Source organism: Gekko japonicus, unplaced genomic scaffold (genome assembly GCF_001447785.1).
Source record: "Gekko japonicus isolate JY-2015 unplaced genomic scaffold, Gekko_japonicus_V1.1 scaffold1380, whole genome shotgun sequence".
Taxonomy (NCBI): domain Eukaryota; kingdom Metazoa; phylum Chordata; class Lepidosauria; order Squamata; family Gekkonidae; genus Gekko; species Gekko japonicus.
Genome location: NW_015174316.1, coordinates 295,762 through 312,584, shown reverse-complemented (window position 1 = coordinate 312,584; position 16,823 = coordinate 295,762). Strand labels below are relative to the sequence as shown.

The window sequence follows — 16,823 nt, the reverse complement described above, 5'->3', positions numbered from 1 at the left end:
TGGGTTCCCCTCAGTCCCACTCATGACGGCTGTCAGATTTGGGACGATAGAGAAAGGGGATTCCTAACAAAATGTTGGGTCCCAAGCATAAAAAACAACTCCACGTTGCAAAGCAAGTAAGGTTTATTTCAAAGCGTTGGTTTAACCAGAACAGGACATTGTTAGGAATAACTACAGGTAACCAGGGAAGGCATAATAAAGACATTTGAACCAGGGAAGGACCAATGGGTCCAATTCCCGCTGGCGGGAATAGACCATACAGTTCGCGCCCAATGCATGGGAACGCAACCGTTCTGAAATGTCAACACAGGTTCAGTTCACATGCAAGATACCCAAAACATTCTAGGCAAAGCTCTCCCCCCACACCCAGCTGCACGACCTTGGCAAGTTCAGCGGACTACATAACATAACATACTGAAAGAACGAGAAAGGAGGGGGGAGGGCTGAAGGGAACTACACAGGAACCGGAATGACAATGGCAGCTAGCTGACACAGCCCTATACCGGTTAACTTCAAAACGGATCATTACCGGCTTGAAACCGGGTGAAACTGGGTAATGTGAAATTCCCCATAATCTTTTTCTCTAGTGGCCTTAATGAGGGATTGCCATAAAAGGGAATCAGCAGCTCTTTTTTTTGGCTTTTAACAGCTCCTTATATTCCTTTTTTTAAACTTGTAATTCTAATTTAGCAGTTAGATTTGGATTTTGTTGAAAGGCCCTAAAGTACTCTCTGAGAGTCAATGTCATGTACCTTTAATTGAGGCTTATTAATGTGTAGAAAGTGGCAGCTGAAGTTTTTCATGGCATGGTGGTAAATAACATAAACTCATAAATAATATCACTTCAAGCCTATATTAAAGGGACAGGACTTTTTTCTCCAGGCAGTTGGCAACACTAGTTAATGATAAGGGATGGTGTTCAAATTTCTCTAGAGAAAATACACTGCTGCAGGCAGCAAATCTGTTAACAAATTTCCAAAGGGCCTCTGCACCCTTACATGCTTCACATTCAGCTAACTGATGACTTCATATTCTCCTTCTGGGGTCTCTCTGATCCTTTGTTGATTAAAACTGCAAAACTCCCTTCTAACCGGGTTTGCAGTTCTAAATTGGGAAACACCTGGAGATTTTTGGGGTGGAGCCTGATGAGGGTGGAATTTGGGGAGGGTGTCAGGCCCTCAGAAGAACCACTCTTAACACAATAGTCCTTGATGAAGGTTTATTGATAAGATTTGGACTTCTGTATAGGTGAGCGTCTTTGTCAGGACTGGGGAGCATAAGCAAACAATTGATAATTCGGGAAAGGGGTCCCACCCCCAACCACACATCACAGGCACACAAGCGTTACTACAGGTCATGATAGACTATGAGACCCAGCTAGCCATGTCTAAAGTCTCATCTCTCCCAAGGCCACGACTCCAGCAAAAACCTGAGGACTTTCTGGGGGCTGCTTAAGGAAGAATTACGGGCGGCGCCTCCTCAAACCTTCACATACATAGTCTAACCCCCCCCCCCCCAGGAATGTCAGCGAGGACCGGTAAGGGTAATGAGGAAAGCCAGATGTGGAAGCAGGCAGGATTACAAAAGTGAAAGTATGCATTAGGAGGGAAGGATACGGAACCATATTCAATAACTCCAGATCAGGTTCAAGTCTGACAGAGAGTCGGGTCTTCAATGGAGTATAATGCCGTAGAGCCCACCTTCCACAGCCGCCATTTTCTCCAGGTGAACTGATCTCTGTTGCCTGGAGATCTGTTGTAATAGCAGGAGATCTCCAGTCACTACCTGGAGGTTGGCATCCCTGCCTCTAACTGTTTCTCTGCCCACCACCTCCAATTCTGAGGAGTGTTGTCTTGGCAAATTCTGAGGTGTATTTCTTTCCAGTGTCCAAAGAGAGATTCCCACCTATCAAGAAAACACAAAGACCATTAAACGTCTTTTAAAAAAGTGTCTGGCCACTGTCAGCTGGCCATTCATGACAGTTGAACTCATGAATAAACTACAAGCCAGCAATGAATTTCAACAACTTATGTGGGGTCATTTTCATTTTTATACATTACAATAATTATAGAAAAAGGTCAAACACCATCATCTTTAAAGGGAAATATGTGCCTTTGGCATATATACTGAGAACACTGGGTTATTTACTTATTTATACCAATAGGGCCAAAGCACATGTAACACAAGAGATCTCTAACTACGATTGCCCTTTTCCCGTAATGAATTAGTAGCTGTCAGCTATGCTGCCATATGGTTTATAGGCCTAGGGTTAGCCTGCCTGACCTGTGTACGAGTTGGTGCCACATTCCTTTCCTCTTTTGGGGTGACTGGCAGTCGAGTGGGTGTGGTGGTGGCCCACCTGAGGGGCCCCGCGGCGACCTGGTATGTGGGGTTGCACAACGCACGGGGCCCTGAGCTAATAAATCTGGACACTTTTATGTGGGCACTGCGGGCTCAATTCGAGGATCGGAATGCTGGGCCAAAAGCAAGGGCGTTCCTATGCACTTTGAAGCAAGGGAAACGCACTGTGAGGGAATACTCGTCAGGATTCATGCTACACGCAGCCAAAGTCCAAACTTGGCCCGATCCGGTGCCGGCCGAGTTATACCACGTGGGGCTAAATCCAGAAATCCGGGAGACTGTCCTGCGAGCGGTGGATCCAGTCTCCCTCCCAGCATGGATGCACGAAGCGGAGAGAGCTGAGACTCACCTGAACACCCTACGCTTGGACATCACCACTGTGGGAGGCAAGCCCGCCTCTTAGGCTCCCAAAGGCAAGCCGGCACGGCAGTCAGAGGCTACACGGGAGCAACGCATGTGGCAAGGTCTGTGGGGAAAAGGGCCACTTCGCGGCCGATTGCAGCGGGACCGGCCTGGGGAAACCGGGGCCAAGCGACCAGGCGAAAGGGCGCCCTGCCACCCCCGCAAAAAAGCCGACCGGGAAACCGAAATATGCGAAAGCCTTGCAAGCCACTCTATGAGGGGCTTGCAAGGGCTTGGAACACGACTCCAGCGAAGACGATCCCGAGCCGGCGGGAAAAGACCCGGTCCTGTAAGAGGCGCGGAGCAGCAGGGCCCAATCCCGGAGGCGCCAAAAGTGGTGAGCAGCTCCCCCCCCCCCGTTTTTCATGACGGTGACTTTAATTAACTCTGGCCTCGGAACACATATCCGCGTGAGGGCCCTCATTGACTCGGGGTGTGGGAGGGATCTTATCAAGCCCTCCCTTGTTACGGGGTTGGAGGCGGGGGTTGTAAAGCTGGAAGACCCTTTGATTTTTACCCAAATGGATGGGTCTACTATGAAAGAACCTTGTGAATGTGAGACTGTACCATTGAGGATGGGGGCGGGGGATCATTGGGAAGAATGGCCGTTCGTGATCACCCTAGCCGCTAGATTCCCACTGGTCCTAGGAGGCCCGTGGCTGCACGGGCACGATCCCTACATATTGCGGGACGAAGGGAAGGTACAGTTCACCTCACCCAGGTGTCAAGAGCACAGGTGAGACCCGAATTGGGGCCAGCAACCTATTGCGGAATCCCCCAGAGTGTGTCTGGCCCAGGAGGAACCGTTATCCATTCCCCCCGAATACCGGGATCTGGCCAGGGTGTTTGAGGAGGAAGAAGCCGATGAGCTCCCCCCTCATAGACATTCAGACTGTAGCACTGAAATATTGCCTGGCCAGAAACTACCTAAGGGGCGCATTTATGCCATGGGGCCAGCGGAGAAAGATGAACTGTGCAAGTTCATAGACAAGAATCTGGCTCGTGGTTTCATCAGACCAGCCTCATCCCCATATGCAGCCCTGGTCTTGTTCTGGAAGAAAAAGGATGGGGAGGTTGAGACTCTGCACGGATTACAGGGGTCTAAATGCAGTGTCGTCAACTAATGCCTACCCCATGCCTTTGATCAAAGATTTATTAGCAGAAGCTGCTAAAGGGAAAATCTTTTCTAAGCTGGATCTCCAAGATGCGTACTTTCGCGTGCGCATCAGAGAGGAGGATGAGCATAAGATGGCGTTCAATACCCCTCTCGGGCAATTCGAATATTGAGTGATGCCGTTTGGACTTCAGGGGGCCCCGGGGGTCTTCATGAACTTGATCAACAAGATGTTACACAAGCATTTGTTCAAGGGGGCCCTTGTTTACCTAGATGACATCTTGCTGTACTCCCCTGACCTCCCATCCCACGTGAAATTGGTGAGAGAGGTGTTAACCACGTTGCACAAGCACAAACTGTTTGCAAAACTATCTAATTTTCACCTTGAAGGGACCAAGGTATTTCCACCCCAGTTTCCGACTAGGACGCAAGACTTTAATGTTTTTAGTTGACACATACACCGAATCCCCAGGCTGCAGAGCCCAACCCTCCACCCTTCTCTTGTCAGCCTGAGTCTTCTAAGTCTCCTTAGAACGTCTTACAAAGGAGTGGCCACGAGTCTTTCAAACGTTGGCACCAGTGAGCGGCATCCCCTGCCCCCAAGTCACTTGGCCCCTCAAAAAAGGGCACCGGGGGACTGTCGTAGCCATATAAAGCCTTAAATAGGGACAGTCCAGTGGACGAGTGGCATGTGTTTTTGTAACAAAATTCAGCTAGGGGAAGCAAGTCCACCCAATCATCTTGTTGATAATTGGTGAAACAGCGAAGATATTGTTCCAATGTCTGATAAACCCATTCCGTTTGTCCATCAGTCTCTGCATGCTAAGCACTGCACATGGCCCGTTCGACTCCCATGAGTTTCAGAAGCTCCCCCCAAAACCGGGAGACAAATCGGGGCCCCCTGTCGGATATCACTTTGGACGGGAGCATACGCAGTCGGATCACGTGCAACATGAAGGCTTTGGCCAGGGCCTTCACCGTGGGCAGGGACGCAAACGGGACAAAGTGAGCCTGTTTAGAAAATAAGTCCACAACCACCCAAATGACAGTCATAGATTTACTGGGAGGGAGGTCCGTAATAAAGTACATGGAAATCACCTCCCAAGGCCTGGTAGGAGTCGGGTGTGATTGCAGGAAGCCTGGGGGTTTTCCTGGCCAGGGTTTACTCTTGGCACAGAAATGACAACAAATCCTTCTGCATTTGCGGCCACCAGAATTGTCACTGCAGAAGCTGCAGGGACTTTACGAAGCCAGAATGTCTCCCCTGAGGGAGAGGGGCACAAACAGTTTGTGGCCGCAGTACCAGCAGCCATCAGCTCTCAGTTTGAAGTCCCCTTCAGCGTCTATCACTGCCTTGTCACCCTCCGTGAAGGCGGAGGCAAATTTGCTGTACCAAGACTCCCCCAAATTTGCTGTACCAAGAAATGGAAAAAGGCTTGGAGAGCTCACTTATTAGGGTTGTTCAAACCCAGGCAAAAGTATCCCTGTCCTCTCCTGATATCTTCATAAGCAGGGCTTTTTTTTGTAGAAAAAGCCCAGCAGGAACTCATTAGCATAATAAGCCACACCCAAAAGCAGAAACTCATTAGCATATTAGGCCATACCCCTGACAGCACAGCTCATTAGGCCCATGCCTTCCCTTGGCTTGTCGGGCACCCTGCAGCTGCGGGGAGCCTGGACAAGCTGGCCCTTGGACAGGCTGGGGAAGGCATGGGGAGGCATTTAAATGTCTCCCTGATCCTTCCAGGGGCCCCCCTGGCCCGCCCGCCTCAGAGTCGCTGGGGGGGGGTCGCTCTCCAGGCCTTCCCTCTGTAGCCACGCATCCAGAGGTTTTGGCTGTAGTGGGTGTGGCCAACTCTGAAGCCAGCCAAAACTCCGTTCCTGTGTATTCCTGCCCCAAAATAGCCCTGTTCATAAGCATGGGCCAAGCTAAGGTTCCAGTGAGTAAAGGCCAATTTCGAGGTTCCAGTGGGTAATACCAATTTCGAAGAAAGAAAAAAGTATCTGTTGTATAACCAGTCACTGGTTACAAGAAGAAAAAGCATACAGTTGAGCGACAATTGCCTCACAACAACAGAAAAATAAATTAGTCAATAAATGCTATCCTGTCCTGACCTGGATAGCCCAGGCAAGCCCGGTGCTGTCAGATCTCGGAAGCTAAGCGGGGCCAACCCTGGCAAGGACTTGGAAGGGAGACCTCCAAGGAATACCAGGGCCGGGACGCAGAGGCAGGCCACCTCTCTGAAACATCCAAGCCCCACTAGGGGTCGCCAGAAGTCAACCATAATGTCCAGGCACACACACACACACCCCTCACCAAAATAAATAAATAAATTTTCCCTTTGTCTAAGACTTACCCCTTTGATGATAAAATATGTAAACAGAATACTCTTAAAGTTTCCAGAGTTCTTGTTCAGGCTTTGTTCATATACTTAGCCTCTGCCATCTTGTTGGTGTCGTGGTTAAGTGCGCGGACTCTTAATCTGGGAGAACCGGGTTCGATTCCCCACTCCTCCTCCACTTGCACCTGACTGGATGACCTTGGGCAAGCCGTAGTTCTGACAAGAGCTGTCCTTGAAAAAAGAGCCGTTTCTGTCAAGAGCTCTCTCAGCCCCACCTCCCTCACAGGGTGTCTGTTGTTGTGGGGAGGGGGAGGGAAAGGAGTTTGTCAGCCGCTCTGAGACTCCTTTGGGTGGTGAAGGGCCATGGGGTATAAATCCACTCTCTTCTTCTTCTTCCCTTGAGAAACTGTGCACTTCTATCCTGTACCAGAGATCCCAATCATGTCCTCTGACCATGTATCTCCTTGTGTCTGCTAAGACTCTACACAAAAGGACAGAGATTCTCTAAAAACCTACGATGCCATTCCCAACTTATCTAGTGGGAAATTACTGCCGGCAGGGGGGGGGGGACACCACTATCCAAGAGTGTTTTCATGTCATCTGAACATGAAGGTGCAAATTCTAAAAGGCCCATCCTCATCAGTGCCATTTCCCTTCAGTCCGGCTGTTGCAGCTGCCATTTCTCCTGACACAATACCATTAGGGCTTTCTTTCTTTTTCTTTTTTTACAGGTAATTGTTGTAGAAACCACGTGCTTCACAGAGTTGTGAGGATAAAATGAAGGGAAATGGTGTAAGCTGCTTTGGGTCCTCATTGGGGGGAAAGGCAGTGTATAAATGGAGTAAATAAAATGCAATAAAAATAGCACTACAAGGCTATACAATATATAAAACTATACAATTTACCAATTTTTAAAAAGCCTTCAAAAATGCGTCTGCTAAGACTCTCCACAAAAGGACAATGGCAATGAATACAAAGTAGAGAATCCTCATCATGTGCATGAAGCATCCCTTTCACCAAAACAGAAAAAGTTTTAAAGGGTCATAGCTAATGCTTCTTTTCATTTAAATCTTACCAGATTTAAAAGGGATGTCACATCATTCGGGGTAGCAAATAATAATGTCAAATGAATTTAGTCAACCTAGCAAACTTGTACTTTGTGTGACGTAAGATGCAGGAGTTGCCAGAATTTGGGGGGGGGGAGTCTAAGATGGTGTCCCTGCCTTTATCCTTGAGAGCTGCATTTTGAAAATATGCAACAGCTGAAAGCTAACAAACAAGTGGGCATCTTTTCTCCCTGCTCATAGTTAATACCGATTTTCTCTCCCTATCTTAGTTACGTAGAGAAAGGTGTAGTGAGATGTTGGCTGTTGGTGGGAGGGGTGTGATGGAGAATATGAATGATACTTACTGTTACAGTTATGCAAACTTTGGGAAGGCAGAAAGGGACTCTGTGATAATTCCAGCACTGACTGACCAATATGATGATCTCTGTTTTAACACACACACCCCACAGCATTAGAGCTGGGTCCACAGCCTCAAGGGGTACTACGAGCTGACCTTCTTGCTCAATTGAGACCTGTCAGGGCCTCGGCTCTGTGCCCTGGACTTCATTGATCTTTTTAACAAAGGTGATCTAGCCCATCCTGCCTCGTTCTATATTGATTCTTGGGACTGAGGGTTAACTGAAATGAATACGTGAAAGAACAAGTGGCACAATTATTATTATTTTTTAAATTGCAGCAAATTTGGAAAATACAACAGTGGCCACAGGATTGGAAAAGGTCAGTATACATTCCAATCCCAAAGAAGGGCAATGCCAAGGAATGTTCAAACTATCGCACCATTGCACTCATATCACACGCTAGCAAGGTCATGCTCAAGATCCTACAAGCTAGGCTTCAACAGTACGTGGATAGAGAACTGCCGGAAGTACAAGCCGGGTTTCGAAGAGGTAGAGGAACTAGAGATCAAATTGCCAACATTCGCTGGATTATGGAGAAAGCAAGAGAGTACCAGAAAAACATCTACTTCTGCTTCATTGACTATGCTAAAGCCTTTGACTGTGTGGATCACAAAAAACTATGGCAGGTCCCTAAAGAGATGGGAGTACCAGACCACCTCACATGTCTCTTGAGAAACCTGTATAAGGGTCAAGAAGCGACAGTTAGAACCGGATATGGAACAACTGATTGGTTTAGCATAGGAAAAGGAGTACGACAAGGATGTATATTGTCACCTTGCTTATTTAATATATATGCAGAGTACATCATGCGAAATGCTGGCCTGGATGAATCACAAGTGGGAATTAAGATTGCTGGGGAAAAGATCAACAACCTCAGATATGCAGACGATACCACTCTAATGGCAGAAAGTGAAGAGGACCTAAAGAGCCTCTTGCTCAGGGTAAAAGAGGAGAGCGCAAAAGTGGGCTTGAAGCTCAACATCAAAAAAACTAAGATCATGGCATCCGGCCCCATCGCTCCTTGGCAAATAGAAGGGGAAGTCGTGGAAGTAGTGACAGACTTCACGTTCCTGGGATCCCAGATCACCGCAGACTGGGACAGCAGCCATGAAATTAAAGGATGCCTGCTCCTTGGGAGGAAAGTGATGGCGAACCTAAACAGCATGATAAAAAGTAGAGACATCACCCTGCCAACAAAAGTCTGCATGGTCAAAGCAATGGTATTCTCAGTAGTCATGTATGGCTGTGAGAGTTGGACCATAAGGAAGGCTGAGCGCCAAAGAATAGATTCTTTTGAACTATGGTGCTGGAGAAGACTCTTGAGAGTTCCTTGGACTGCAAGAACATCAAATCAGTCAATCCTAAAAGAAATCAACCCTGACTGTTCCCTGGAAGGCCAGATAATGAAACTGAAGCTCAAATACTTTGGCCACCAAATGAGAAGGGAGCACTCACTGGAGAAGACCCTGATGCTGGGAAAGATTGAAGGTCAAAGAAGACGGGGACGGCAAAGGATGAGATGGTTAGACAGTGTCAGATGCAATGAACATGAAATTGAGCCAACTTCAGAGAACGGCGGAAGATCAGAAGGCCTGGCGTGATCTGGTCCATGGGGTCGCGAAGAGTCGGACTCAAATGTGTGAGTGAACAACAAAAGCCATAGCTTGTATAGTTTTATTGCTGAATGCCAACAATCTCCAATTTCTAACACTCACAGCAAGAGCCAATCATATATCACACTGAAATGATTTGGGGATATAATTGTGGCCCATGATATAAGACTCTGCACTGGCCCATGGCCAGTTTCCTATTTCAGGATACAGCAGGCTCTCATTTGGGAAGGAAGTCACTTTCTGAAGCATTAACCATGCTCAGATGCTCTAGCTGACCAAGGTCCCATATTTTATGTGGATCAGCGAGGAACTTTTTCTGCCTTCTGAGCTCAAGAAGCCCTAGGGGATATAGCTGTTTCTCTGGCTGGGCTTTCCATACCATATTCTCCTATTATCAAGCATGTTGCTCCCAGCCTTTGAGATTGATGCACACAAGGTTGTTCAGTGCATAGACTACCCCCACTATCCCGATTGTGAGATTTCTGCTGTGGTAAAGCCAAAGCTGCAAGTGAGTATGGAGAAAGATGAGAAAGAAAGGTGGGAAAACCCTTTTGTCAGCAAGCTGCCAAAGAGCTCTGTGTAACCTTTGTACACCCCATCTCTGCCCTCCCTGGTTCTTCTCAGACCCCACTGCGCATGTATGCTACCAGCAGCCTGCAATCTGCATTCCTTTCTGTATACGCTAGTACTGCTTTGAAACTTAGTTATCTACAAGGTTAACAGGTGCGGAGTTGGAGTTGTGTCTGCGCATATATTATAATGAGCTAGGTCATGAGAAGCTAGTAATTGTTTATCTTTAGAGCCGTTTCAATTCTCAGGCTTTAGGCGCGAGCTTTGGAAACACCCGTGAAAGCGGGAACCATGATTATTGGTTATTGCATTGGATGAATCCGTTTATTATCTTGTGCCCTGCATTTCCTGGCCATTCCAAACAATCCCTGTGTTCCAGTTTCTTCATTGCTTTAATAAACACCACTTTGCTACAAACGTGTCTTTAGCTGAATGCGTGGAGGATCGGACACCTTTTTGTGTGTGAGAGAGAGACAAATTGCAACCTAGCATGTATTTGGGTAGTGACTGCACTAGGAAAGCAATAGAGGTCAGGGCTCCTACTATACCTTTAATAAGTGTAAGTTTTGGCAGCTACAGTTTGTCATGCCATAGTGTTGAGGAGCCAAGAAACAGTGTAGTTGCCCTAATCCCTTCTGCTACGTGCTGTTAAAGGTATGTGTGCCACTGCCACCTATTCCATCCAATTCCACAGGATTCTATGCTGGCTTTGCAGGGTAAATGGTGGTGATGGTGGTTTCAGTATATCAGTTCCAAATTCCTATTAAGGCTGCTTTTGCTAGTCCAGTCTCTAAGGATGGTGTAATGAAGGTACATGAACATGGGCTACGGGTAAGAATATATACTCTTGACCTGTAACCAAGCCTGCCTTCCTCAGGATAAAGATCTCCTGCCCCTGAAACCCGGGGACCCCATTTTCCAGACAGCCAATGGGGGAAGACATTTTGGAAAGTGGCCTTTGTCTGGATGGAAAAACACACATTCTCCTTGCCTGCATTGCAAAAGAAGCTTTAAACAAGTCGAGTTTAATCAAGGTAACCAGACAAATTATACAGTGCAAGAAAGCAATTACAATATGTATTGTTAATGTGTTCTGAGCTGCTGCTTTGTGAGTTATCCAAGCTCCCTACGCTTGCAAAGAAATAAAAAGAATAGCTATCTATTACTGGAGACAGCTTTTTCCTATGTTTGTGCAATGGAGTTTTCATCCAAATAAATTAAAGTCACCGTGTCCTCAACATGTTTCTTCAGGTTGTCTTTAGATGCCTGTGGGACAGAATTGCCCTCATTTGGGTGAGCCAGTGTGGTCCTGGAGCATAAATGCTGGATGTAAACCTACATTCAGATCCTGCGGTCCAGCCTCAGATCCCCTACTGACCCCAGGGGTCCCCGTCACAGTCTCAGAACTATTCGGAGTGAGGTCAGATAAGCTCGAACAGATACAATAATTACGTTATCTGTGCTGGGTGCGCGCACACATGTGCACTTGTGAGGAATGGGGATTTTTTGTCAGTTCTGAGACTGTTGTACAATCCTGTCAGTGGGGGCATTTCCCCAGAATTCACCAGTGTATGATTCTGGGTGCCTCATTACTAACTGTGCTGACTTCATTCCCTCTTTGTGCAGACAAAAGTTGGATCCACTGGCTGAAAGGAACCCTTGAGTATTTGGAACCTTTTGCAGAGCAAATTATCTTAGCCTGTGCAAATGTTTCCTTTGCATTTTTATTTGCTGTTCTTAAAGTTCCTGTCTGCCCGTGGAGTGATCAGGAAGGATATACACAGAAACACAGTATTTGTTATTTTTCATTTTATGGAGGTACCTATGGAACTTAGAAAGAGCTTCCAGGCAGCCCATGACTGAAGAATCTCAGAGAAAAACTTCACACAGGAGAAGACGTTTTGTTCTGTGAAAACTTCAAAAACTGCTAGCATTTTCCAAATGTTGTTGTAGATTTTCCGGGCTGTGTGGCCGTGGTCTTGGCATTGTAGTATCCGACGTTTTGCCCACAGCCGTGACTGGCATCCTCAGAGGTATAACACAGAAAAAGATGGAATAGTCTCTCTCTGTCAAGGTGAGAAGAAAAATGGTAGGCAGGTAATCTATATCTACTCAGGAAGGTGGGGTAGGGATGAGTCATTATCTTGTAGGAGTTTCCCAGGCTGTGACATGCAAATGGAGGAGCTTTCCTGAGGAGGTTCTTTTGCATATGGATTGGCTGTTGAAACTCTAATCTTATCTGTAGTTGTAAGATGTAGAGCATTTTGTGTTTTTCAGGAGTGGAAACCAATGCCCTATTTATTTTTAAACCGCCTTTCTGTTGAAATTGTGTTTATGTTTATGAATTTCAATGGCTTCCCTGTGATTGATTGATTGATTTAATTTGTTATCCCACCCTCCCGGCCTAGGCTGTGTGATCTGACATGATAATTGGATGTGTTGTCCAGCGTTTCAGTATCTTGGAATAAGATACTGTGTGCTGTTTGAGTTAGGCTATGTTCAGCCACTGCTGATTTTTCAGGTTGGTTCAGTTGTAGGTTGTGTTTTTTTATACATTTTCCCATCTGATCAGTGATTCCTTTGATATATGGCAAAAACACTTTTCTTATGGGACACTTTTCCCCCTCAGTTGTTTGTTTTACCTTCAGGTTAATTGATCTTCTGATTTCATTCTTGGAGTAGCCATTTGCTTGAAGTGTGTGGTTTAGATGATTTATTTATTTTAATTAAACCAAAGGTAAAACAAACAACTGAGGAAGTGCGTGCTTTAGATTTTTTATTTATTTTAATTAAACGTAGCATCCAGACAAGAATAAAAGAACATGAAAGACACTGCTGCAGACTTGGCCAACCTGAAAAATCAGCAGTGGCTGAACATAGCCTAACCCAAACAGGACACAGTATCTTATTCCAAGACACTGAAACGCTGGACCAACACATCCAATTACCATGTCAGATTACACAGCCTAGGCCAGGAGGGTGGGATAACAAATTAAATCAATCAATCACAGGGAAGCCATTGAAATTAATAAACATAAACACAATTTCAACAGGAAGGAAGAGAGTTTAAAAATAAATAGGGCATTGGTTTCCAGTCCTGAAAAACAGAAAATGCTCAGCATCTTACAACAGCACTACAGATAAGAATTTCAACAGCCAATCCATATGCAAAAGAACCTCCTCAGGAAAGCTCCTCCATGATCATGTCACAGCCTGGGAAACTCCTACAAGATAATGACTCAGCCCTACCCCACCTTCCTGAGTAGATATAAATTACCTGCCTACCATTTTTCTTCTCACCTTGACAGAGAGACTATTCCATCTTTTTCTGTGTTCTACCTCTGAGGATGCCAGTCACAGTTACTGGCAAAATGTCAGGTACCACAATGCCAAGACCATAGCCATACAGCCCGGAAAATCTACAATAACTAATGAACCCCGGCCGTGAAAGCCTTCAACAGCGTATTTTCTGAATGGTGAGAAGAAAAGGAACGAAGTGAATTATGTCTGCATGTGGTGCTCCTTTCTCCAAGGCCCTACATATGACACTTCCCTCTACTGTGGGCCCACCAAATCCAGACCCCATGTTCTCTACTCCGGCTGGTGATTTGAGACTGAGGTTTTCCCAAACTCTGCTACTTGTGAGGCAGTAACTGCAGATGCCAAAGAGCGAAGCTGGGACCTCCTGCTTACTAAGCAGATTCTCTGCCCTTATGCTATTGTGCAGAGTCCTGCTAACTCTCAGCACAGCAGGTGGTAAGATTTGAACCATTACTCAAACATGTCCAGGTCTGGGCTTCAACGATGTAGTTCCTGGGGAGCACTTACCAGACTGTAGCAATAGTGGGGACTCTTAGCAAAGCGTTGTCCAGAGAAAACTCTCCTGTTTGCTTTCTGGACAGGGTGGCTTTGCCTGCTCATCACCACTTGGTCTAACTTTTATGTAACAGAATTAACCGAACAGAACACATGTCCTTACATCTACCAATATTTGTAGCCTAGTGAGTAGGAGCCAGAGTCCTTCCTGTGATTCCATCTGCCTGCCTCTGCACGGACACCTTTCTTTGGTTTTGCAGTTTTGCCCCAGGTAGACGTGCATTTGCCACTCAGTTCAGCCAGACGTGGGCACCCCTGATAGAAATGAAAGATTAACTTTCACCGTGACTACTGGACACTCTAGTGGCAATCTCCAGCAGTTCTGATGTCAGGAATGAAGCTAAGATTGTGCATAAAGTCTGAATACAGGATAATCACCCCTGCTCATAGATCTCAACACCTGGCAAGACTTTTCCTTACCCAGCTGTATTGGCTACTGAGTGCTTCTTGTAGATAGAGGGAACTGTGAGATGAGTTATCTAGCTCTGGCCTAGCCAACTTGCCTCAAGCAGGATAGCTCAATTTGGACGTAGATGGCAGGTGCCCCTGAGATACCCTGCTCAGTGAGGTTGAGTTCAATATAGAGCTTGATATGCATGGTTTTCATGAAGCCTGTGAAGGACCCAAGACAGAGGGAAAGACGTCAGCTTTCTGTGGGTAATGCCAGGAGATGAAGGTCCATCAAAGGGCAACTGACTCCTTCCAGCTGCTTAAGCAAAGACAGTAAGGATGGGAGGCAAGAGACAGTCCCTTTCCACCAAATATTATTACCGAGATGACAGCATCATCACGAACTCTGGAAAAGGTGGAGAAAAGAGAATCAGTACTGAAAATGAAATTCATATGATGTTTCACAGAACCTCCACAGCCTTCTTCTTCACATACCAGCAGACTGGTCAACAGTATTTATTTATTTTTATTTATTTAGTCGTTCCATTTGTATCCCGCCCTCCTCGCGAACAGGCTCAGGGTGGCTCCCATTAATCGGTACAAAGTATCTTAAAATCCACATAAAACATTTAAAACATTTTAAAACAATCAAATAATCAAAGTGCTCACAGTAATAATCACTCCTTCATCAATTAAGATGGCGGGCTATATGATGTAATAAGCAAATTTCCGATTCAGTGATCTTCCGGCATCACACGATGATATGGCTCGATCTCCAAGCTGGGGCCAGCCCTTTACCACAGATGTTGGTGGTAGTAGTGGCGGCTCCTAATTGAAAGCCTGGTGGAAGAGCTCCATCTTGCAGGCCCCGCGGAACTGTAAAAGATCCTGCATGGCCCTGATCTTTCCCGGGAGTTCATTCCACCAGGATGGAGCCACCACTGAAAAGGCCCTGGCCCTGGTGGCATCCTTAGGGCCTGGAATAGTTAATTGATGTTGTGACCCCGACCGTGGTGCTCTCTGGGGTACATATGGGAAAAGGTAGTCCCTCAGGTATGTCGGACCCTGGCCATATAGGGCTTTAAAGGAGAGTACCAGCACCTTGAAGCGGACTCAGTATGCTATTGGCAGCCAGTACAGTGCCTTCAGTGCAGGCCGGATGTGCTCCCATCTAGGAAGGAGGGAGAGGAAGGGGCACTGTTTGACTGTGATTGACTTTAATTCAGTATTTAAGAAAGCACCTTGCCAGAGGCACGAGCCGAAGGGCGAGCTAAAGGGCTCTTTGCCTGTGGCTCTGTAAGAAGCCCAAGAAGAGCCAGAAACCCAAGGCTCTAGGCTCTTTGTCTTCCCCGTAAGGTAAGTTGACTTTGACAAGAAAAACCATATAAAGACAAAGGGTTTTAAAAGGGGGATTACATTTACTTATTTAAAAAAAATTATGAAGCCAGAATGCTAGCAGGGGGTTGGGGGCTATCCAGTGTTTTGCACGGAGTATCACATGTATGACTATCCGCCCACTGGACAGAAGTCTTGGGTGTGTGCTCGGTGCAAGGAGCTCCTGGTTCTCAGGGAACGTGTTTGCTCCCTTGAGGCCAAGGTGGCTGACCTGGGGAAGCAGAGACAGTCAGTTAGACACACAGAAAAGACTCTCGGGGACTTGATAGATATGTCCCACTCTGGATCCGGCAGCCCCGCCACTGTCAGGGAGCATGACGGTCAAGGGGAAACAGGGCACCGTGCTGAGGATAAGGGGAATGTGCCCTTAGAAGGGACCTCTTCCCCAGCTGGTGAGCGGGTATCCTTTCGCACCAAGGAACCATCCCTGGGCAGGGTGGGAGGGGGGCTCTTGGTAGTGGGTGATTCAATACTTAGGCAGGTAGACAGCTGGGTGGCGAACCTGCGTACTGACCGTATGGTGACTTGCCTGCCTGGTGCAAAGGTAGTGGACATTACACGTGTTTTAGATAGGCTGGTAGATAGTGCTGGGGAGGAGCCAGTGGTCATGGTGCATGTCGCCACCAATGATGTGGGGAAATGCAGTCGTGAGGTCCTCGAGGAGAAATTTAGGCTGCTAGGCAGGAAACTTAGGTCCAGGACCTCCAAGGTAGCTTTCTCAGAAGTGCTACCTGTTCCACACACAGGGCTGGAGAGACAGGCACAGATCAGGATTCTCAATGCGTGGATGAGACGATGGTGTAGGGGGGAAAGGGTTCAAGTTTGTTAGGCACTGGGATGCTTTTTGGAATGAGGGAGCTGTACAGGCGAGATGGTCTCCACTTGTCCCGAGAAGGAACCAGGCTGCTGGCACTTAAAATCAAAAAGGTGGCAGAGCAGTTTTTAAACTGAATATTGGGGGAAAGCCGACAGGAGATGAAAAGTCTCTGATTCGGGTTGGCTCATCTCAGAGAGATGAGGGGGTACCTGTTGCTTTTCTACAGGGAGGTGGATTGAAATTGTCCACTGAGACCATGGCTAGTGACATGGACTGCCTGACAAGGTCTTGAGATAGCAAGAGGAAGGTTGCAGGCTTAACTTGTATGAGAAATTACAGCTATTTCTATACAAATGCTAGAAGTGTCCGAGGTAAAATCGGGGAGTTGGAGTGCTTGGTGTTGGAGGGAAAAATAGACATTGTGGGTATTTCAGAAACTTGGTGGGATGAGGAAAATCAGTGGAATACAGTGATTCCC

General features: G+C 46.8%; 1 protein-coding gene across 1 annotated transcript in view; it reads right to left on the bottom strand.

Moving 5' to 3' along the window:
* Positions 1–14,207: 14,207 nt before the first annotated feature.
* LOC107121284 (calcium-binding protein 2-like) overlaps positions 14,208–16,823 on the bottom strand; it is a 21,129-nt gene continuing 18,513 nt past the window's right edge. Inside the window, exon 6 of the mRNA XM_015424177.1 lies at positions 14,208–14,539. Within this exon, the coding sequence (XP_015279663.1) occupies positions 14,511–14,539 (29 nt within the window). The 3' untranslated portion in view covers positions 14,208–14,510. The remainder of the gene's footprint in view (positions 14,540–16,823) is intronic.